The following is a 23,200-nucleotide window of genomic DNA, read 5'->3' on the forward strand; positions in this document are numbered from 1 at the left end:
TACACAAACACTCTCTCTCTTACACACGCACACACACACGCACACACACACACAACCTCCCTCTCTCTCTCACTCTCTCCTCTTTTGAAATGAAGGGGTATGTGTACTAGCAGTACTGAGTGGGTGATAACTAGCGCTAAATAAGACACATTTTCTGCTCACCATTATGCTGCAGGCACTGACTGAGAAGCAAAATTCAATCTAAACATTCACTACCAGCACAAAGCTTCACTGCAACATAAGAAACAGACTTAAGGAAATAAAACTCAGCAGAGACATTGAGCGACTTAAACAACTGAAAATACTCTGCAATAATACTGTTTAATTTATAAAAACCTCAAACTAAAACTCAGTGCTATTTTAAAAATATTCCCATTAATATGCAGTCATATCAGAGATGTACATTCAGAATGAATAATACAATATATAAAATTGTGCTGAGTGAATTTACTAGCCAAGTTCTAACAATTTCGGCACTGTGACTCAGTTTACCAAAGATTTCTAGAAAATTTACTTTTACTATAGTGCTAGTACAATTTCGAGTAATTTATGGTTGAATCAAAATGACCAGCTTGATGAAGATGGCAAAAAGCCTGTATGCAGTTCTCTAGTGACTAATAAAGCAATTAATAGGTCACATGCTTTACAGTTGTTTATCATTATTAAAACAGATTACAAAAAAAAGTCTATATGAGATTGTAGATGTCAGCACATTGCAGCGGTTATATGAGCAAATGGCTGCCTTCATAAGTGTTAAAAAAAACAAAAAACTGTAAACTTCCTGCCATTCAGTAAACCCATAGAACCTAACCTCACACCACATATTGAATAGTATGCAAAACCTTGCTGACATTGTGATTATTGCTGATGTATCCTCCAAAGTGGTTCCCTGAAGTGCACAATACAAACAATGCATTGTTAAAAAATCACAAACTAGGACTTGGTGCTGGTAAGAATAATGGAAAGACATTTATTTATCTAGTAATCAGTATATAAACCATAACAGTCAGTACAGTTGGGTTGAAAATTAGAATGTAAACAAATCTATACACTCCCTTGTAAAAACTTAACTAGATGTCTTTAAAAAATGAGAATGTAAAATAAATGAGGTTAGGTAAATGGGACCCCTCAGAGTGGTTGAAGAAGCATTGTAGCACAAATCAGGTACAGATACAAAATTGGTGTATTTTTATACTGCACAAAAGAAACATATACATTACAAAATAGACATACTGTACAAAATCTATATTTACACTGTGAAATATAATTAGCTAATTTATATATACTCAAACAGATCATATTACTGAATGATACCAACCATCACAGATACCTAATTTCCTGCTGTGTGTCTGTGTATTTTTGTCACCAGGCTTTCAATCTTTAAGACAATATGCTTGAGTGAATGTTTGACATACGTAAGGCACACATTTCAAATGTCAACTAATAAATGGCTTCATGCGTTAAAAAAAAAATCAAGGCATCTAATCAATCTGGACTGCTTTATAAAGCCAGACCAAAAGAAATTTCACCTGCTTGTGGAGCTTTGGTTCTATGAGCAATGGAAACATTGAAGCTCTTTTAATAACAGCTTTGGTGTATAGAACAAGGTGTTCCTCACATGCTGAACATGGATGTGTGGATGTTATTGACGCTGGTGTGTAATTCAGCAGCAGAGAGTACAGACACTTTAATCCAGTTTCAGATGTCACTCCACAGAATGGCACATCGGCTTTTATCAACACTCACCATATACTCGCCCGACATTGACCAAGCCACTGCATTAACTGAAGTTCTGAAATACACAGTGAAATCTTATTAATCTCTGTGATTTGCCATAATCAATATAGCCATGCAAATATTTCTGGTTTAAAATGATGCAAGTAATGTCATGGTCTGAAAAACAAATATGGGTGGTGTTTATACTGGCAGCATTCAGTGTACATGATAAGGTAAAAGAGGCAATGACAAACATTGTAATGCACACATATTGATGCTCAAATGATCTTAAGATATATTTTCAGGTCTTTAATGAAACTTGGTATGTCTGGCTTAGTCTTTAGTCTTAGAATATTCCATTCAAACCAACACTATCTCAGAACCACACAGAGTTAACAGCCCTGTTGTTCAGCTAAATTGTATCTACTCTGCAAGCTGATGTATAATATCAAAATAGTTTGCCTATTAACATTAACCTCATCTTCTGGTAATGCAGTTCAAACTGTATTAGTATGCAAATGAAATTAAATTCTTTCTTAACAGTAATAAGATAAGAAACTATTTTAGGTTACTAATGGGATCCTGGATACCTGTGCATGGGTTGTAGTCGTGTTTCTAGGTTGCCTGTGCTAATGTTCCAGATGTACACACCACCATCTGCAGAGCCAGCTGCCAGGTAACTTCCATCTGGACTAAAGTCATTTGAAGAAAGCAAATCTTGGTTAATATTGGGAAATAATTGTATACTATTACTTTATGTAATAAAAGTATAGATAATGGTGATACTGACACAATATGCTTTATAAGTATTAAATTAATATTTTAAGATTTTTGAAGAAATTGGCTGACAAACATTGTACCACATTTTACCCCCTTATACCCCCTAATATACCTACATGACAAACTACTGCAGGATCAGGGCGATCCTCATAATTCTGTGGATATTTTCTCAGGATATTTTCTTTTTTTTGTCTCCTTGAGAAATTATATGCATTGTCTCCCAAAGTTGCATGTTACATCTCCCATTTCACCGCTTCAGGTTTCATCTAGTTTATTCCTGTCTTCTGATCACATGACCATTTGCCTCCCTGTCCATCAATCTGATTCATGACAATGGAGATTTAAGGATGTAGGACAGTGTAAGTTATAGTTCTAAGACGAAGCCATAGTCTTGTTAAAAACAAGACATATACATACAACTGTCCTGTTTTCTGCTTGACACAGATTTTTTAAAGAATTTTGGACACTATGTTTCTTGACATTTATTTAATGTATATGTAAAATCAATTGTGAGCATATCTATTTATAAATCAAGACATACATTTGTGAATCGTGTTTTGTGCATTTATGTTTAATAAGACTGTTCTGATCCCATATCCATTAGCCCCTCCCTCTCTGGTTTGAGATTACACAGACCTTTTAGAATGACTCAATGCATTCTGGTCCTGCTGTTGCCATAGAAACTGCTAAGTGTATGATTCAACTGGGAGTGAGCCACAGACCAGAACCACAAATGGGACTTCAGCCTTTGTCGTTTCTGCATTGCATCCTCTTTTTTTCTTGTTTCATCTTATATTACACTGAGCAGTTACACACCACACTGTTAAAACATGGTATGGCCACACAGGAAAAAAAGGTCTGTTTTTGAGCGAATAGCTAACTGGAGGCTTCAAGCTTTTCTTTCTTTCTTTTTTTTTTCCATTTCATTTTCTGACCTTCACAAATGCAAGCAGAATAGATTATCACTTTATGACACCCTTTTCAAACATTTTACATTTATTGCATACAGTACATGGAGTCTTATGCTAGGCATCCAGATAGAAAGATACTGATACATCAGATTCCAGCTTCACACAAGAGGTAAAACAGACAAATGGTGGAAACATTAGCTTGTATCAAAAAATAGAAAATATTTTCCATTAAAATTTTGGAACTGATTTCATAGAATCTAAAACAAATTTGAAAAGTTGCGTTGGAATATATGCCACATTTTTAATCTGACATTTTGCTGACTGTCCAAAAAACTATCACTGCTATTACTGAAAAATGTACAAAAATGCTAAAAATAAAAAACCACAAAGCAATCATGCCAAAGAACTCAATAATATCCATTTTAGTTTTTTGTGTCCTACCTGAAGATAGCCTTGGTGCTGTCACTTCCACATTTGAAACCTTCTGCCCTAGGATGATCATAAAGAAGGGACAAGAAAAGTATGAACTTATTTTTTTTAATTGACTAAAACTTGCTATTACAGTTCCATACACTGGGAAACTCCTGTGCAGTGTATTCAGTGTATATTCAGTTCATCAGACTGTGTGGCTATATTATTATGCTGTATTTGCTTACTTCAAATACAACTTCAACTATACTCTCTAGTCACCTGGTCAGCACTGTAAAGCATTGGATAGCTTTTGGCATGTCACTACTCAAGCTCCTCAATCTTCGAAGGCTTTTGCATGTTTCCTTCCAAAAGAATATCAATTGGCTACAATAAAAATGCCCTTAATGTTACCCTGTGAACGGCACCCTGCAATAGACTGGCATCTCGTAATTACTAAAGATAAATAAATGACTAGTAAATGAAATCTTCTCTCACGGAAAGACCTGCTGGTTTCTAACCAGTCTGGTTACAAGAGTATCTGATTCATGAACTGACTTGTGTACACCTTAAAATATGCAAACCAAGCTATCACAAGAACTGTACTTGGACCTCAGTCTCAGCATGCATTTCAGCTTGCCAGATGTCAGCCTGTCCAGGATCACCTCCTCCAGCTCCACCTTTCAAAGACAGAACTTCTTTTTATCTTGCCAAGTACCTTGATCCAATACATCATCATCAAGCTTTGTCAATCTTTGCCATTAACATCAGTGTCTGCCAGGATTTCTGTGGCATCATTATCTTCATTTTGCAGATTTTGCTTTGTACAATAACAGGAAGATCAGACCACATATGCTCATGTCTCAACTTCTTGTCTCAAATTCTCTTCTGGCTGGCATACCACCTAGCACTATTAAACCACTGCAGATGATTGAAAACACAGCAAGCTTAGTCTTTATGGCCTTGATGCTTACATTTAGAGTACATAATGGACTATCAACCACATTTTATGGTCTGTAAGTGAACACTGCTTGGCATTACCAGTGCCCTGTGTTTTTTTTTTTTAAATCACCTGATTTAGAGAGTACCTGAACACTGATGCAAAACCATCATAGTGAGTTCTTATAATAATCACTAATATAATTATAATCAGTAATATAATCACTGTAACATGTGCTCTATTGTGGTGTATGTGAGCTCTGTGCATATCGCTCTAGAATTACTACATTCTGCATTCTTTGTATTGCTGACAAATACTTGAATGATACTGTGCTAAAGCAAAATTACTTCCTTATTAGTAAGTCACCTCTGACAAATGATTACAAATAAATGTAATCTCAGCAATGAATGAGCCATAATGGACACTCTGACCAGTTTGCAACTACACAACCCCATATGCAGCAAGTTGCACAGCACCTTCCTATAACATCCAGCATCAATTTTTAGCCATCTGTGCTACTATAGCTCTTCTGGGGAATCTGTCTAGACAGGTTAGCCTTCACTCCCCACTTGCATCAACGAGCCTTGGGTACCAATGAACCTGTTGCTGGTTATCCTTGGATCACTTTTAGTAGGTACTAACCACTGCATATCAACTGTTGTCCAACAGAAGCCAACAGATCATTGACATCTTGACAATATTCATAAATTATAATATACATCAGTAATGTCACTTGCATAATCTGGAGGCACCACAAAAAATAGAAAATAAATTAATTCTCATTATGACCACACAATAGATATCTATCTTATCTAGGACATATTCTACATCCTACCTAATATATGACCAGAAAATGTATAAAGATTGGATTTTCTAATTCACAGACCACAGAAAATAATAAGACATAGAATATGGGTGATATATGTTCTGAATTATGTGAATAAATTCTGTGTACCGGAAGGTCATTCTGGTATTGCTCATTCTCAGATCCACCAGTTGCAGGCTGTCATCTCTCGAGCAACTTAGTAACTCTCTGTAGTTGGGTGAGATGTCAAGTGATGTCACCCTGCCCTGTAGGGGAACCTCCTGAGTGCAGCTCGATGCCCTATAAGAACATGGTACATCAAATTACAAATTAATACAGAGAAGTATTAATAAAAGCAGAAATTTTTAAAACCAAATTTCTATGTACACATGACAACTAAAGATTGCATCAGAAGCCATTGTGTGATTTAAGGCTATAATGGAACAACTGTACTTCATTTATATATAATTAGTGTGTGAAAATTAAATGACAGTAACCTCAATAAAATAAGTTAAAATAAATTAATCAATCAATTATTACAAAAACAAACTGTTCTAGTGGTTTTAAGTCTATAAACACCTATGCTCTCTTAGGCATTTATGCAGACTTATATTACTCAAGTCTCAGTGTAGCCTGATTGAATCCCTGCACAAATCAGGACCTTCTAATTGATCCTGGAATTGGAAATGACAATGTCCATATAAGTCCATTGTATTGATGTCTATCACAAAGAACAGACTTTACTCTATATTAGTACTGTCTTACTAACACTAAATCTGTGCTTGCATCTCTGAACCCATGTTACACATGCAGTGTATAATGTTTAATGACCTTTTATTTATTTATTTTTTTCAATAACGTAGCTAAAACCCTGCTACAAGCCACAAACCCAGCTACTACCCAGCTATAAACACGAATATGATATCAATTTAACAAGGGTGGCATGGATACTGGCTGTGTCTGCATGTTAAGCCATCATGTAAGTCTTACACCTGACAGATAGCAAAAATCAGAAAAGCCCTATACAAATCTTTTTTTTTTTTTTTGCTTTATTCTGTTCACTGCCATATTACAGTACATATCAGCTCTTAGGGATTCAAGGAGACAATTAGTATGTGGGCTGACGGTTGCTAGGCGACAGGCGAGCAGTTGGCAGGGCAGCAGCTGGAGGTTACTGCTGCTTGGAGTGAATGAGAGATGTCAAGGGCTCAGGCGTGGGCAGAATAATGCATTCATTTCTTGAAATCTTTAAATGCAGAAGCAGCACACAGGAATCACATGACGTTTCTGGCTTAAAACAAATCACATCCTTAGGCAACTTTGTTTCAGAATGTATTTCTCATTTTGAATTTCATTGTGGATAATGATGATAAATTCTGCCAGATATACTGTATTACTGGTTGTATCACCACATGGGTTTATTTATGACTTGAATGCAAACCAATCAAGCAGCTCCTCTGTAAGACTGGGGACCAGAGGCAGCACACTTGTTCTCCAAATGATTAAGCAATATCTCAGTAGTCACATAATAACAGCTAGTGAACATTATTAATCTGGGCTTCTTCTTTTTAACTAATTAGTCCATATTTGTATCTGGGTGACACAGTAATCTCAATCTCATTCATTCTACAGATATGTACAGTTTACATTATGTTTTGATCTCATTGTCATTAAACTTGTTTTTGTGCATGAATTTGCTAAACATAATTTCAAATTATTCAAGTGTAGGCCTAATAATCTGCTTGCTGTCTTATTGTACATTTGTATATGCCAAGTAGTTCAATAAAAATTTTTCCATTATGTAAATATGTTTCGTAATGATCTATAAATAATCCTCATACAGTTCATAAAATGTCAGACATAAATTAAATAAAGCTAACATTCTGCATGAATTCTGCAGAATCAAAACAAAAACTGGCACTGTAGTGTATGTGAAAGGATTTTATGAAACATGACTCAAAACAATTTCAGTGCCCTAGACAGCTACCTTTTAATTACTCCCCAAAACTACACCAAACTAGAGAAGGGCTAGGATTGAAGATCAGAAACTATGTAACTAATATTACTATTATTCATTTCAAAAGCACAAATAACAGGCAACTACGTCTATTAAATTCAGCTATATTCATTAATTCCACTGCAACACATAACTGTCCTGCAAATGAAGGTGTAATGAGCATCAGTTACAAATAATAATAATAGATTCTGTTCTATAAGTCTGTTATAAAGAATAATGATATACACACAAAAGGCAAACAATCTTAGATGTAATGAACAAATGTGTCATCATACCGTTTTCAAAAGTTCAAAAGTTTACTTAAAATATTATAGCACAGTATGCAGATTTACAATTCGTCTATCTAACATTTCCTCTATTTTACCAGCTGGCAGTTTCCCCATGTACATTTTCCCTGTGTGACCTAAGGTTTGTGGATACTTGATCATTTCTCCCATAAGTGCTTGTTGAACATCCTGTTCCAACGTCATGAAGATTAGAAGTGAGTAATAACAATAAAAGGCTTTCCAGTAAATTTTGGAATGTGGCTGTGTATATTTGTGCCCATTCAGCCACAAAAGCATTAGTGAGGTCAGGCACTGATGTCAGGTAAGAAAGCTTGGGATGCAGTCTGTGGTCTAAGTCAACAAAGTGTTCAGTGGGGTTGGGGTCAAGAATCTGTTCAGAAAACTCGAGCACTTCAACACCGAACGGTTCTCACTTTATGCACAGAGGCTTTGTCATGATGGAACAAGTTCAGTCCCACTAGTTCCAGTGAAGGGACATTCAATGAAATACAAATACAGCAGTGTGCTGTCAAAATTGTAGCAACAGTTTATCGAAGGCCCACATAAATTTGTGATGGTCAGGTGCATGTACATTAACTACCAGGATAATAAGTCTAGAACTGTATGGGAATGAGTGGTGTATTGTAGCATTAGTTTACTTTCCCTCAAAATTTTGCAATTAGAACAAATGCTAACATATTACTATATTTTAATGTGAGTTATAAAAACAAGAAATAGTTTCTTACCTGCTGTCCCAGAAGCGTATTTTTCTGTCAAAATGGCCACTGATTATGTAATACTCTGAGCACACTATGTCACTACAGTAGGACAATACCTCAATGGTTTGTATACCTAAATAATAAAAAAAGCACGTATGAATAAAGTGAGGGAATTTGTACATAACAGAATAAAATTGTGAACATTCATCATAACATGATTCAAACTATTAAAAGAAATTAGATTTCCCAACCAGTGGTTTTCTGGAAAATAGTGTAACTATGTGAGTTGACATTATCTCATTATGCATCAGTAGACTGTATGGCCTGTTTGGTGACAGGAAGCACAAACACACATTTTAAAGGTGTGTGGGAAAGGCACGGATATTATCTGACTGCTAAATAAAAACAGGAAAAGAATCACTTCAAAATGTATGTTTTCCACATAAAAAAGTGAAATGTGTGTGGTATTTGTGTCTTTCTTTCTAAGCTTGTGTACATGAATTTGGTGATTTGTGTTCTTCAGTTCTTGAGTTTTTTGCTTGCAAAAACTGCTGCTGAAGCAGTGACTATGCCAGAGCAAGCTTTTCAAGATAATTACCAATAGAAGCAATATTGCATTTTAGAACTATCACAAGAAAATCTAGTGCACAGCACATAACATGAACATAACTGATATCAACACACTACTGATATGACACAAGTGAGTTTTGACCTACTTACAGGCAGCACGTTGCAGGTCCCAAATTTTTACAGTCCTGTCTCCACTCCCAGTCACCACCTGCTTTAGGTTGCACTTAAACCTTGCTGCTGTGACCTTGCGAGAATGACCTGTCAGTATAAACTACAAAAGCAAAAAAAAAACTTACAATATATAAGTTCACTATACGTAGTCACTATACTAACAGCTATATATGACTTTATAGTCAATTTCTCCACTAGAGATTATTGGATTTCTATGCTAATAGAGAGTACACATGAAGACAATTTGGATGCAAAAACAAAGTCTTGACTTTTAAATGTATGTAAACTGGTCTATAAAATGTTTATAAAGATAAAAAAAAAACCTCTCAACATCTTTCAAACAACACTCATCAGCCAGCCTGTTTAAACCATCACAGTATCCAGTTTGCAGGTGTCTTAAGTGCATAAAAGGGATCATTTTCTTCATTGCAGCAGCACAGAGTCACATGACACCTCTGAATGTAAGCTGGCACATCTTACACAGCATGCCTTAATGCAGATCTGTGTGGATGATGCTCTGCAGAGCATGATTCAGGGAAACAGTAAAGTATATCAGGAATGTTCAATCAGACAGAGTCAGGGAATGGGGCCCTGTTACCTTTGGAACAGATTCATCCAGCCGCCAAATAATAGCTGAGTTGTCATACGATCCAGCTAAAATCCGGTTGCCCTGATGAAGTTAGGGAGAACAAACAGGATGATAGTAAATAAACAAATTCACACAAAATAAATCAACATAACAAGACTCTCATTAGGCAAAGTTTTAAATCAACTACTTTAAGCTATATCATATGCCTCTTGAACAAAAACATGGTGGCTATTCATACCGTAGAGTCAAACTCAATGCTGGTGATGCCCTCATTACTCCCATCTAGTGTCCCTCTGTAGTGCAGCATCCCTAAAAGACAAATATTTTCAAAATATCTTCATGTCTATCACAATTACACTTGTCAAAATAATAAAGATTAATATTTTTTATCAAAACTTATACACATCACTGTGATTAGTGGTTTAATTGTCATTTTTGTTGACTTTATGACACTTTTAGATTTTTAGATATAGTAAAATATCTGAGCACATGAAGAAAAAATTGAATCCATGAAAACTCCTACAGAGATACAGACTACGGTTTCATACTACCATAAACAAAGTAGTATTGCAAAACCTATGTACATAATTAAGACAGATTGTTAAAAACCCATTTTAGCAACCTTTTGTCTAAGATACAAATTATATTATCATAAATATACTAATAAATATTACTGTGTTCTATAATAAATAATGGATAAACATATTCCAAATATGATGCCAGTGATGGTGGTTATATCAAGACACTTCATCCAAATGAGCAGTGGCTATGTAAACTCCCCTCTGAAAGTACAGGAAACTATTGGAAATTCCTAATTCTTTGTTTTCGCTCTACACTACAGACATTTAGAGTATGAGCATGAGACAATAATGAACATGAGACAATAGACCAGAATCTTAGCTTCATTTCCTGACATTTATCTAGTAGATTCATTAAACAACTTAGAACATGCCACCTTTGGTTTGTTTTGTTTTGTCATCCATAACTTCCTGTTTCAGTGGGGTATAACAGGCCTGATTTCTTTCGTCACTCACCAGCATGAAGAAGATTGGAGAATATATAAATGAATTGAGAATAAAGTATTTTGACACTCACTGATTATGCAATTACTTTAAAAAAAATAGTTATAGGCCTGAATATATCCACTGTTAGGGCAATAATTAACACCTTTAAAATTTAGCGGTAATGAATGAATGTCTTGAAAACGACAAAAGTGGAAATTTTGAAAAAGCGTGGAAATTTTGATAGGATATAAGGAATGTGTCCAAATATATAGAAGTGTTTCAATCTTACAAAGGGAAGTAGTACTAAATAAAGGGATATATGATATTTTAAAGATTTTCTGAGTATGGGATTAAGCGAATTAACCACAAGCACATTTTTTAAGAATTATTATTTTATCTTTTCTAAGCATGCCAATGATCATCCAAAATTAGTCTGAGCATTTCAAAGCTGGCAATTATAAATTCCTATAAAAATCATATAATCTCTTTTGCAGTTCCACTTGTAGTTGTACAGTACCTGAGCTGATGTCCCACAGCTTGATCACTCTGTCTGTGCCTCCTGTGGCCAGCAGATTTGACCTCGGGCTGAATCTCACTGCATTGATTCCAAGCTCATGAGCATCCTGTACCAACAGACAAATGTCATATCTGATACAGAGACACATACTTTTTATGTGCCCTGAATAAACATAGTACTCCCTGAATTCACACATCACTCCCTGAATTCACATAGTACTTCAAAAATTAAGTACCTTTAGCAATCCCCATATTTGCAATGCTACACAGCATGTTCAGAAGGTACACTGAAGTCATTCACATTATACTGAAAATAAGCAACAACATAATTTTCTCTAGTCCCAGAAAAGAGAAGTGAAAAGAACGAGAATTCAACCATAACTGTTGATAAACATACGACAGAATAGGACAGAATATGCAAATTATGACATTTTCAAGTAAGAAGTCCTAAGCGATTTGCAGCTTCAATAACATAGGCTGAAGACACTAGTATAGATATCTGAAATGAAAACAATAACAGGGTTGGGTGCCTGCATGTGACAGAGCTGCACTGTGCCACAGCAGAAACCATTGTATAGAAACTCATAAAGGCCATTGTGGTCCTTACTATGGAACGCAAGCTTCCTTTCTCCAATTGACATTTAAATCTAAAGACACATTTATCTGTCAGTCTGTCCATTATTTTCTCCCCTCATGCATATACTGATGACTTCATTAACATGACTAATTCACTGGTTCCCTAACTAGGAATTTTGATGCCATGTGATGACAATTTTATGACTGACTCAGTAAAATAAGAGAAGTTGAATTTAGAATAAAAAATATGTAGGATGGTCAAAGCTTGATGTCACAGAAAATTCATTTGAGGTTAATTAGCCCAAAAAGCTTCAGAATCTACTGTAGTATCTATTGTAAAACTTAAGGATCATAAATCCATTCCATTCTCCACAGGTATTGCTTGTATCATGTGAAATATTAGTGAAAATAATATCTCATTTCTTATTATTAGCAATGCCAAAAATGACATATATATATCGATTGTCCCAATGTGTTTGAGACATCAGTGGTGTAAACATACAATTAAATGGGTAATTTGGGTTTGCTAACTGTTTGTTGTGTTTGAAGCAATTGCCTGGTATAATTAGGGGTGAAATAACAGAGCCTGAGTTAACAGAGACCTCTTCTATTTTGCTCATTTGTGCTACTTGAAGTTTCTATGAGGATCTGCTTTGATAAAACTATTGTAGAATTTTGAAAAAGGGAAAGACAAGTGAGCGCTGATCAATATCTGGTTAAGAAAATTGCAAAAATGCAAAAAAAAAGAAATGCCTTGTGATACGATAAATTTGACAGCACATGTGAACAAGTGTCATGGCACATAGGTCTGGTAAAAGGCAGTAGGCAGCTAAAACCTACTATGCCATAAGCACTGAACAAATGAAATCGATGGATTCAAAATTCAATAAAATATGTGCTGAAATTTAACATCAGTGATATGCAGTCACTCAATGTGGTAGAGAACGCCTTTTTTCCAAAATATGCTTTCAGATTTCAAACCGGAGTACAAGGTCCCTGCCACTATTGCTTCACAAACGTGTTAAAAAAACATGCTCAAGAAAAACAAGTCTGCTATGCAGGAGCAGCTTATGCAGGTGAATAACACTACTCTTACAAAAGACTCCTGGATCTCATGAGAATTGTCTGATGTCTCACAGATGTTCAGTGATTGTTGCTAGGATGCAGGCCTGAACTCACTAACTCATACTTAAACGTTTAATATGATATAATCTAATGGGCCTTCCCGATAAGACATTGTCTGCATACAGCCAGTATGTGAAAATATCTGATAAACATTTCCAAATTATCAATGCAGAAAAAAGGCATCAACCCCAAGCCTATTCATTTACATTCTTACTTGAGATTTGAACACTTACCACTGCATGAATGACTTTGGTTGGGACTCTAGCTACTAAGCAAACTCCTAGAGGAGTATAGAGATCCTCTTCCAAACTGCTAACTGAATTACCTCGCCTCTTCTTACTGAGGACACAAAAACACACAATGGCAAAGAAAGATTTATTATGTCTAGCAGATCTGTTCATGTGGATTGCAAATCAAATCAGATTCCATTCAGATAGAAAACACAGAGCAGCAATCCAGGTCAGTGAAATCAAAACTTTTGCTTTCATTGTATATCAAAGCTCCCTGGATTAAGGATTTTATTGATCTATGTGTATTTTAAAGCATATACACTCTGCATCCACTTTATTAGGAATCACCTGCATCTGTATCTAATCACCAAACACGTGGCAGCAGCACAATGCAAAAAATTATGCAGACACAGGACACGAGCTGTGGGTAATGCTCACATAAAACATCAGAATGTAGTAAAAGTGTGATGTCTGTGATCGTAGCCTGATTGTTGTTACCAGATAGGCTGGTTTGAGTATTTAAAAACCTGCTGATCCCTTGGGATTTTCTCACACAATAGTCCAGAGTTTTACACAGAATGGTTCGAAAAACAAAAAACAGAGAGTAAGTGACATTTCTGTGGGTGTAAAAAACTTGCTGATAACAGAGGTTATATGAAAATGGCCAAATTGGTTCCAGCGGCCATGAAGGATATGCTAACTCATTCTATACATCTGCGGTAAAAAGAACATATAATATTAAATCTAATAAACCTAATGTTCCTCATTAAGTGGACTGTGAGTGTATAATTAACACTGAAAACTTTTACTGCATTTAGCTTCTATTATTATGCTTTATTTTGGACTATATAAACAATGATATTCACTTTACATTACATTACATTATTTTATTTAATTAAAAGTCAGTTAAACTGCAATGATTCTGACAAAAACTTATTATCATGGATATGTTTTTGTTTAGGTGTTTTTAAAGATCAGATTGTTTTAGGCCAAGGGTATATATTGCAGCACCTATTGTGGTATATTTATGCAGTACATATTAGTTGGTAATGCATTTAAAAATGTGGTGAATCCCCTCAGGATTACAGATTAATACAATTCTAGGGTTTTCTCGAGTAAGTGAATTGGACACATTAGACACAAAGACATCTATTTTCAGTGTTTTTCTCACATACACAACAATAGGAACACTGTTCTTTTCTTTGACAGCTCTTACACTCATTCACTTTGGTACCGCCTGCTGGTTTACACATTGTATAGAAATGATGCTTGTATTATGTTCATAGTTTCTCCATATAAAACAAAGGAAACTCTGGATATATATTGTGTTTGCTACTAAATTCACATTACAGAACTTAAAGAGCAAGTCTAAAAACATCCTCAGTAACAATATTAAACAAACTTTATACTATAACCTTGGTACTGTAATGTGTTGTATTTAGGTAAGTAAAAGTATAATGTTTACTCACTCAAACAGACCTCTGATTGAACCAAGAATCCGAGGAGAAGCAACCGAAGCTGACCTGAGACCAACAATAATTGGTGTGTAAAAAAAACAGATATATTAAACAAGAACCAAATACACAAACAACCACATTCACATCTTTTGTGTCATACTGTGGTGTAAGGAACCATATTATAATACCATAATAACAGAATCCTTTTCAACATCCTAAACCCTAATCTGCTGATTCTTTTGTGAATTTCTACCATTCCTGTACAAATATATTTGTTGTATTGTTTCTAATAAAAATTAGTGCTCTTATAAAAAAAAAAAAAAAAAAAAAAGTGCTCTTACCTGAAAGCTCGTAAATGGCTACTGTCCAAATTCTCTGCACTTTCATTCCTGCGAAGTAATGGTGATGATGGTAATGACACACTTTTGGGAACTCTGGAAAAAAATATTGAATTTATGTGGCAAATTCTCTCAGAACACAAAATGTGTTAAATCCTATTCCATGCAGTATCAGGTCTTACTGCAATACTCAGTAAATAATGCAATTTCAAACACTTCATATATTCTTAGAAAGAAGACAAATCCTTGTTCCTCTGCGGGATGTTTTAATGGTTCTATGTTCAAAACCAACATGAAAGTGTTTACCTATATTAAGCAAACTATTCTGTGTGTTTCAGTCAGCATCACAGTAGATAGGTACAATAGTTTGGTTATTTCACAATGAAAATCTGTGACAAAAGCAATCAGTCACTATGAGGACAAACCAAAACCACTTTGCCTGTCAAAAACCTTCTCATAACCAAATATATGATCTTTATGTTCTAGTTAAAACTGTGCTTGAAACTGTGCAAATAAACTGATATACTTTATAATCTAACATCATACTACTAAAAACATCACTTGTTTGTCATGACTGAATATTCATTGCCATTACCTTTCTGTCTGTCCATTAGCTCACATTTCTGCCTGTCTGTCTCTCTGCTTGCCTCACTCACATACTCAGTCAACAGAGATTAAACAGATCTTAGCATCAAGTCTTGACATTATCATTTACAAAGCATCTTTCAAAAACTGTATTTATGAAAATAAAATTCTTCAAGAAAGCCTTATGGACACTTTTACCTATTTTATTTATATTGCACCGTTGAAACTATTTGGAATCACAGCAAGAAATATTAAAAACATCCCATGCATAACACTAAATAATCAAGTTCTGCAAAAGTGTACATTATTATGATGCTGACTATAATAATTTCATTGACTATAATATTGACTATAAATTGACTATAATAATGTGAGCACTGTTTACAATTAATAGTAATCTAATCTAAACTATTGTCCCATGTAAAATATACCTCTTTTGTTTTTGTTAAATATTTATACAAATTAATTTGGAACCAGACTAAAAGCATGTAAGCAATTATAATTAGAGATGCACCAAAATGAAAATTCTGGGCCAAAACTGAAACCAAAAATTCTGGATGCACTTGGCCGAAAACCGAAACCGAAAATGTCTTGTTTTAAAATACTTTTTGTATAATTGATTTTTTAATATTAGACTTTTTGATTTTGTGAAATGTAATTAATTTGAATTGGAAAAACTACAAACCAATAAAATAATCACACATTCAATTTTTTATTGCACAAACAAAAGTATCAAAACAAGCATTACAACTAAATATTTTAGAACAAACTTAAATATATTATTCTCCTTTCAGTTATATTCAACATAATCAAATTTAACATAATTATTGTGCAAAACAAGTGTAATACAAACCAGAACCAACCTCAAACTGTAAACAAAAGATATAGCCTCAAGTCTAGAACAAAGTTTTTAAAGCTACACAAATTGTAATGTAACTGCACAAAGCAAATTGGACTGCTTTGTATTTCAGTAAAAGTGGCAGGTTTCTCTTCACGAACAACAGCTGCTCAGCTTTCTGGCAGGAGAGACGGTTCCTCCTCTCATTAAGAACATGAGATGCTACACTGAATAGTCACTCTCTGTGCTGGTACTTGGGGCAGATAAATACCTGTGTGACATCCGTGCAAGCGATGGAAAGTGTTCTTTTATTTGTTATCGTCATCAGAAACTTTAAAGAATTTCGCTGACATGATTGCCCTTCCACGTAGTGCTTTTATAGCTGCTAGAGCAAAAGTGTAATCTGAACGCTAAATGCAGGGTAGGGGCAGGGCCGCATGGCATATTTTCGGTTTGCATTTTCGGTTTTTTTTTCTTTCGGCCAAAAACCGAAAATGCCATTTTCGGCCGAAAATTTTCAGCGGCCAAAAATTCGGTGCATCCCTAATTATAATAATTGATATTTTTGTATAAAAATCACATATTTGTTTTTGTCACAGTATCTGAACCATTATATTTTAAAAATCATAAAAATCTAAAGCTGGTAGTCAGCATGATCACTTACTTGTCAATGTTCAAACTTTCACTGGAAGCCACCTCAAGTTCCTTATGAAGACCAAATTGCCTGGCTCTAAAAGAAGCCACAGAAAATTTTGGCACACTGAAGATGTGACAGAAAACATTTCTAGATGCATGGGTCATGGACTAGCTGCTATTTATTGTGAAAAAGAATGTATATATAGTATAACTTTAAGTACTTCAATCATTTCACATTAGAGGAGCTCTGTTTTACTTTAAAAAGAATATAAAATATTTGCTGAAATTTCCAGACAACTGAATTCTCATATATTTTCCAAGGGAGTAAAAAGCAACAGAAAAAGGCCACAGGAGTGAATTGCTTATATGACAAAAATTTACATACAGCTAGGCTACAACCTCAATTTTTTCACAACTACACAACTGCATTTTACACTACCATACATTTCAGTCAACTAGGATATCAACTTTATTTCCATAAGATGTCATTTCAAATTAATAATTAAGAGAATTTATTTCAGATTTTCAATTGTTCAGTCAGTCAAAGGTTTACATGCACTTTGGTAATGGTGTCATTGCTTTTTAAATGTTTGAACTTGACTCAAACACTTGGAGTAGCCTTTCACAAGCTTCTCTCAATACTCTGCCAGATATTGTTTTGCTCATTCCTCATGCAACGATTAGTGTAACTCTGAGCTTTCTTGCTCATGCTTTTTAAAATTTTCCACTGGATTCAGGACAAAGGCATTGTGATGGCCACTTTCACTTTGTTGTGTTTAAGGTATTAGCTATTAGGATTGTTGCCCTGTTGGCAGACCAAACTATTACTATACATATTTTATTGTAGTATTTCTAGACAATCCTCCTTCCTTATTATGCCATTTACTTTCTGAAGTGCACTAGTCCCTTTTCCAGAAATGGTGATATAGGACTCTCTTAATGGTGGACATACATAATTTAATACCGGATACCTCCAACACCATCACCAGATTCTGTTGCTGTCTTGGGGTTCAGTTGAACCATTCAGATGAAAGTTTCTACATAAATAGACACACAAGGACCTCTTTACTCTTTTTTTAAGATATAGTCAAGTTCGTGTATGTAAACTTACTTGAACTCTGATACAGTGAATTAATAAATTTGTCTCTAATCAAATGTTTTAAATTGACATCTGATGCAAACAAAGTAGAGACCCTAACTGACTTACCAAAAGAAATGTACAATGACATGGAATGTGAGAAGTTGTGAAACACTAAAATCTTCAAATGTATATAAATTTTGGCTTCAACTGTACATCCCCACATGCTCACCTCAGTCTCCTCTCATTGCGGTGGTTCATGCGTGCAGCAGCCTGTTCTTTCAAGTGAATCATGTCCTCCAGAACATCTGAGCCATGGAGTTTCTCCTTCCTGTAAACTTTATCCAAGTGCTGATAGCTCTCATGCAGAGTATCATAGTTACTCTTGAGGAGCAAGTTGTTATCGGTCATCTTCTTCACATCAGACTGAACTCTGTCTTTCTCTAATTCCACAGCCATGAGGCTGTTCTGAGTATCAAGCAACCTAATACAAAAGAAAAATGTAGACATTTCAATCATGATATGATATGAGATAATATATATATATATATATATATATATATATATATATATATATATATATATATATATATATATATATATACATATATATATACACATATATATACATATATATATACACATATATATACATATATATATACACATATATATATGTATAGGACAAAAGTAATGTAACTAATCAACTGATAAGGAGGGAAGGGACCTTGCAGAGCATTCAGAAAAAAACTAAAAGTGGTCAATATTATGCTTTATAATATTATTAGAATCTCTTAGGAAATAGAAGCTGGAAGTCTGTGCAAATGGGTTCTGGGATAAGCCGTATCAGTGCCTTAATGGATGATATCCTATTTTGCAGCCAAAAGAATGTAATGCAATTTAATGAACACAGATACTGAACTCAGACATGGAAGTGCACTATATTGTGTCTTGTGCATTTTAAAAATGCATGAGACAAATGACTTGCATCAAAAATGAAATTATTCTGACTGTTGTAGGAAATAAAATCATATTAGAAATTAAATGAGCAGACATTTAAATCATAACAAGATCTTTCCTGGGCTCCCCAATAAACAGCTGATAGTGTTCAATTACACATTTCAGTGACAGGAACAAAAAATGATCCTTTAACACCTGTAATTTGAGGATCTGTCTTGAAATGTATTCATGTCCCACATCGAGTTCAGCCTCTCTGTCATTGGTTATTGATTTTTATCACAGCAGTCAGCATGTCATCCCAAGTGATTCATCCCCAGCCCAGGATCTTGCAATATATCTGAACAACTCTCTGATCTCCCCTTCAGCCACTGCTCACAACCTTGGGGTACCATGGACATTCAACTGTCCTCTTTCTCCCATGTTAATAAAGTCAAACGCTATGTCAGTTTCTTACATCAGAAGGATTTAGTCATTTTTATCTGCACAGGCTGCTCAGGTGCTTGTCCAGTCTCTGGTCATTTCGAGACTGGTCTACGGCAACACTCTACTGGCAGGTCTACCTCTGAATGCAATTTGTCCTCTGTAAATGATCAACAATATGCAGCTGCGTGACTTGTTTTTAACTTGCCTAAGTTGTCCCACACCACCCCACTGCTGTGGTCCCTCCACTGGTTGTCGGTAGCTGCACGCATCATATTCAAAACACTGATGCTTGCCAACAAAGCTAACAATGCTCTTATTACTCCTTACACTGCACCATGCTACCCCAGATCTACTAGCACTGCTCGAGTGGTCCCACCATCTCTCAGGGTACAAGGTACGTACACATCTAGACTATTCTCTCTTCTGGCACAAAGGTGGTGGAATGAACTTCCTCTAGATGTCCATACAGCCGAGTCATTGACTGTCTTCAAATGCCAGATGAAGACCTACCTCTTTGCTGAAGCATTTAAACTAGCTCTTATTTTCCCTGTTTGTTTTATGTATTGTTGATTTTAAAAAATTATAATAAATAAATAAATAAATCCCCCTCAGATTTTAGGCTGATGGTATCCTATGTCTGTGACCTATTGAACCAGGGTTAATGTATTTATTGATAGAGAATTTAAAGCACTCTTGTACGTCACTCTGGATAACAGCGTCTGCCAAATGCCAAAAGCTAAATGTAAACGTTCTCACAATACATGATGTTAAGTGTTACAAATGTAATATATACTATTCAAATCAAGACTGACAAAACTGAATTGTGAGTAAATGTGATGTGTTAAGACACACACAATAGAACTTTTTGGGAAGATAAGGAAATTGGTAGTTTTGCGCTTATTTGTGTTTTTGCAGGTAATCCCTGACAGCCAGAATTCATTTTTGCAATTCATTTGGTCTTTTACATAATAGGAAAGATAGGATACATTACATTATAAGGTGAGAAAAACCGATCAAACTTTATTCAATCCAAGACCAGCACACTAACTTATGTTTGCAACATGTATAGAATGTTTTAAACAATATTTGCTAACAATGTGAGATGGTTTCAAACAAGAATGTTGTACACTGATAAGGAAGCTTACCTGGCATGTTGCCTTTCAAGAAAAGAATCCTTGATTTTTATCTCTTGTTGCAGCTCCACTACTTTGTAAGCAAGCTATAACAACAACAACAATAACAAAGAGAAATAACCTTATTTAGCAAGAATCTGTTGAGTGAAAGAGAACAAGATGCAGATATAGATTTGTAAGCAGAGTGGATTTGCTCACAGTATTTAAGAGAGAACTTGTGTGCACGTGAACACAAGCAGCAAGCAGTTGTTTTTCCCACACACCTTTTATTTTGTAGGTATACTTAAAATAATAAACCTGTGATTTTCTATTCAAGCTTTGAGCTTTTGAGCAAAACAAGCTGAAGAGGATCTGAAAATTTTTGAAGTGACAAACAGACTGGGAGTGTCAGTGTATTAACTCAATAGAAATGCAAATATTGTCAACTGAGAACTGCAACTAGGAAATTCAACTAGGAAATTCTAGGCCGATCAGTATAGCGACAGGTTGGTTTATAAATGGCACTGCTCCCTACCTCCCCAGTGGCTGTCTTCAGAGATGGCAAGTCCTCAGATGAGGAAAACGATCTGTAAATAATAAAGCAACAAACATGGTGTACATTGAGCGTTACAGCGTCATGGTTTCAGAGTTAATCACAGTACATAATCTAAATCTAAACTACCTAAGTATTTATTGTTTATTTATCTAAACAATAAATAATCTAAATCTAAACTACCAACCTTTACAAAATATATTCATAAAACTTCAATGATTTTGGTACCAATCAAGCAAGAAAGTACCTTTGATAAAACAAGAACCAGGGAACAAAGTAACATGGTCGAGAATATTAATTTAAATGCATGTATGAGTGCTGATGTTCATGTTGGTGCCCACATTCATATTTCGGAATACATTTTTTCCCCTCATCAAATGTTTGTGTTTTTAATTACTTAAAATATAATGCCGTGCATGATCTTATCAAAAAGCAAAAATGTCATTCGGTCATGTTTAGGGCCTAATATGTAACATAATAATTGTTAAATTTGTGGTGTTACTGTGAAGCTGCCTGAGTAGAGCACTGGATAGTCTGTGTAAAGTGAAGTATATTGTAAGGGTGTTTGTTGTCATATTGTTACTGTAATAATGCCTGTGGACAACAAATAACAATAACACTGTAATAGCTACTTATTATGCATGGTTTTTCTGTTTGACGCTATTCAGACAGTTTACCAAACTTCTGAATTGGTCAATCAAATATATGTATATTTTAAATGAATAAATGAAGTTATTACCTCGGCGGAGAGAGCAGGTTTTGAGTGATTAATGCACGCTGCGCGCAGCGCTCGAGCAGGTTGACATCTGTAACACACACAGAGAGAGAAAGGTAGCTTGGATTCACGTTCACATTGCATTTCATGGCTCAATGAACTTTTCTGCTCGCATTTCTCTCAACTTAAGCGCTGCTAGACCTTAAAGCAAATAAATCTCTACCCCGCGCGCTCAGATTTCACAGATTAACCACTTGAGTAAATAGTACATCGCTTATTTGTCTTAGCGATCAAGTAAATTTACAGAACATTAATACTACAGCGGACATGCTGACTGTTGATAGTTAGCACTATAACAGTACAAACAGGGTAAAAAAAATTGGATTTTTAATTAAATTTTGACATACATGATCGTATCACATCTTGGAAGGCGATCTTCTGAGCCTTATCGCGATATTTCAGCTGCCTGAGGATGTGCTGTTTCCATGGCTCGGAGTGTTTTGGGTCCGGGCTCGGCTTGGTGAAAAGTCTCCCCGGATTCGTGCACTGCGATGTGGCCATGATTAAACAACTCGCCGGTGTTTCATTCCAAACACATGGCCCATGGTGGATTTCCGCATTATGGGCCGATGGAAACGATCGATTCAGACAAGTAAAAAGGGTGTATGAAAACAAAAACTCACAGGAACTTGTTAGATCAGTAGGCGAGAAGTGAGCCGTAGGCTCCCCTAACGTCAGAATGCATGCGAGTACACGCCTGCTCAGTTGGCCTGCACTTTACATAAGCGGAAAATGTCCAAATCTGTTCCTCTCCAACGCGTAAACACAGACAAGGAAGTTGTGAGTTTTCCCCTTTTTTTGGACTAATCCGAACGCATAATAGTAACAATCTGACACGTTTATATATTAGCCAAAATTTGGGAGTGAAAAACAACAACAAAAAAACCCTTCTTGTGTATAATCGTGCAGAAAAACCGGTATGGAAAAAAAATTTAATCGTCTTGTCTAATATATTAGCACAGACTGCGCTATATACAACTGCAAGAACATGCGAACTGAATTCATTTCTATTAATATTACTTTAGCTTTAAACGAAATTATGGTTTATGGTAAAAGGCAAATAGCCAAGCACCTTGTAGCTGTAGTTGTTTTAGGCTGAGCA

General features: G+C 35.2%; 1 protein-coding gene across 3 annotated transcripts; it reads right to left on the reverse strand.

Annotated features, from left to right (window-relative positions):
* Nucleotides 1-946: 946 nt before the first annotated feature.
* Nucleotides 947-22,599, reverse strand: LOC131368351 (protein Atg16l2-like). Of its 3 annotated transcripts, none has more exons than XM_058414417.1 (18): nucleotides 22,446-22,599; nucleotides 22,063-22,129; nucleotides 21,306-21,357; nucleotides 20,804-20,877; nucleotides 18,508-18,759; nucleotides 17,226-17,291; nucleotides 15,142-15,234; nucleotides 14,813-14,866; nucleotides 13,347-13,452; nucleotides 11,414-11,519; nucleotides 10,131-10,201; nucleotides 9,902-9,973; nucleotides 9,283-9,403; nucleotides 8,590-8,695; nucleotides 5,711-5,860; nucleotides 3,849-3,896; nucleotides 2,307-2,408; nucleotides 947-1,792 (listed from the first exon to the last, which is right to left on the reverse strand). In XM_058414417.1, exons 1-18 carry the CDS (start codon nucleotides 22,597-22,599, stop codon nucleotides 1,699-1,701), a joined length of 1,788 nt encoding a protein of 595 aa, XP_058270400.1. In that variant the 3' UTR covers nucleotides 947-1,698. The 3 variants fall into 3 exon arrangements, 1 of the variants encoding a protein (XP_058270400.1); XR_009207031.1 differs by having other exon boundaries at nucleotides 1,756-1,792; nucleotides 3,849-3,891; XR_009207032.1 differs by lacking the exon at nucleotides 947-1,792 and adding an exon at nucleotides 4,428-4,495 and having other exon boundaries at nucleotides 2,357-2,408; nucleotides 3,849-3,891.
* Nucleotides 22,600-23,200: the final 601 nt, after the last annotated feature.

The sequence above is a fragment of the Hemibagrus wyckioides genome, linkage group LG17, assembly GCF_019097595.1.
Source record: "Hemibagrus wyckioides isolate EC202008001 linkage group LG17, SWU_Hwy_1.0, whole genome shotgun sequence".
Taxonomy (NCBI): domain Eukaryota; kingdom Metazoa; phylum Chordata; class Actinopteri; order Siluriformes; family Bagridae; genus Hemibagrus; species Hemibagrus wyckioides.

Bases quoted from the DNA above. Each gene is read 5' to 3' on its own strand.
- LOC131368351 (XM_058414417.1), bottom strand. From the start codon at position 22,599: ATGGCCACATCGCAGTGCACGAATCCGGGGAGACTTTTCACCAAGCCG. The intron at 22,130-22,445 runs GTATGTCAAAAT...TGTGTGTTACAG, and splicing joins CCAAGATGTGATACGATCAT to ATGTCAACCTGCTCGAGCGC. The intron at 21,358-22,062 runs GTAATAACTTCA...TATTATTTACAG, and splicing joins AACCTGCTCTCTCCGCCGAG to ATCGTTTTCCTCATCTGAGG.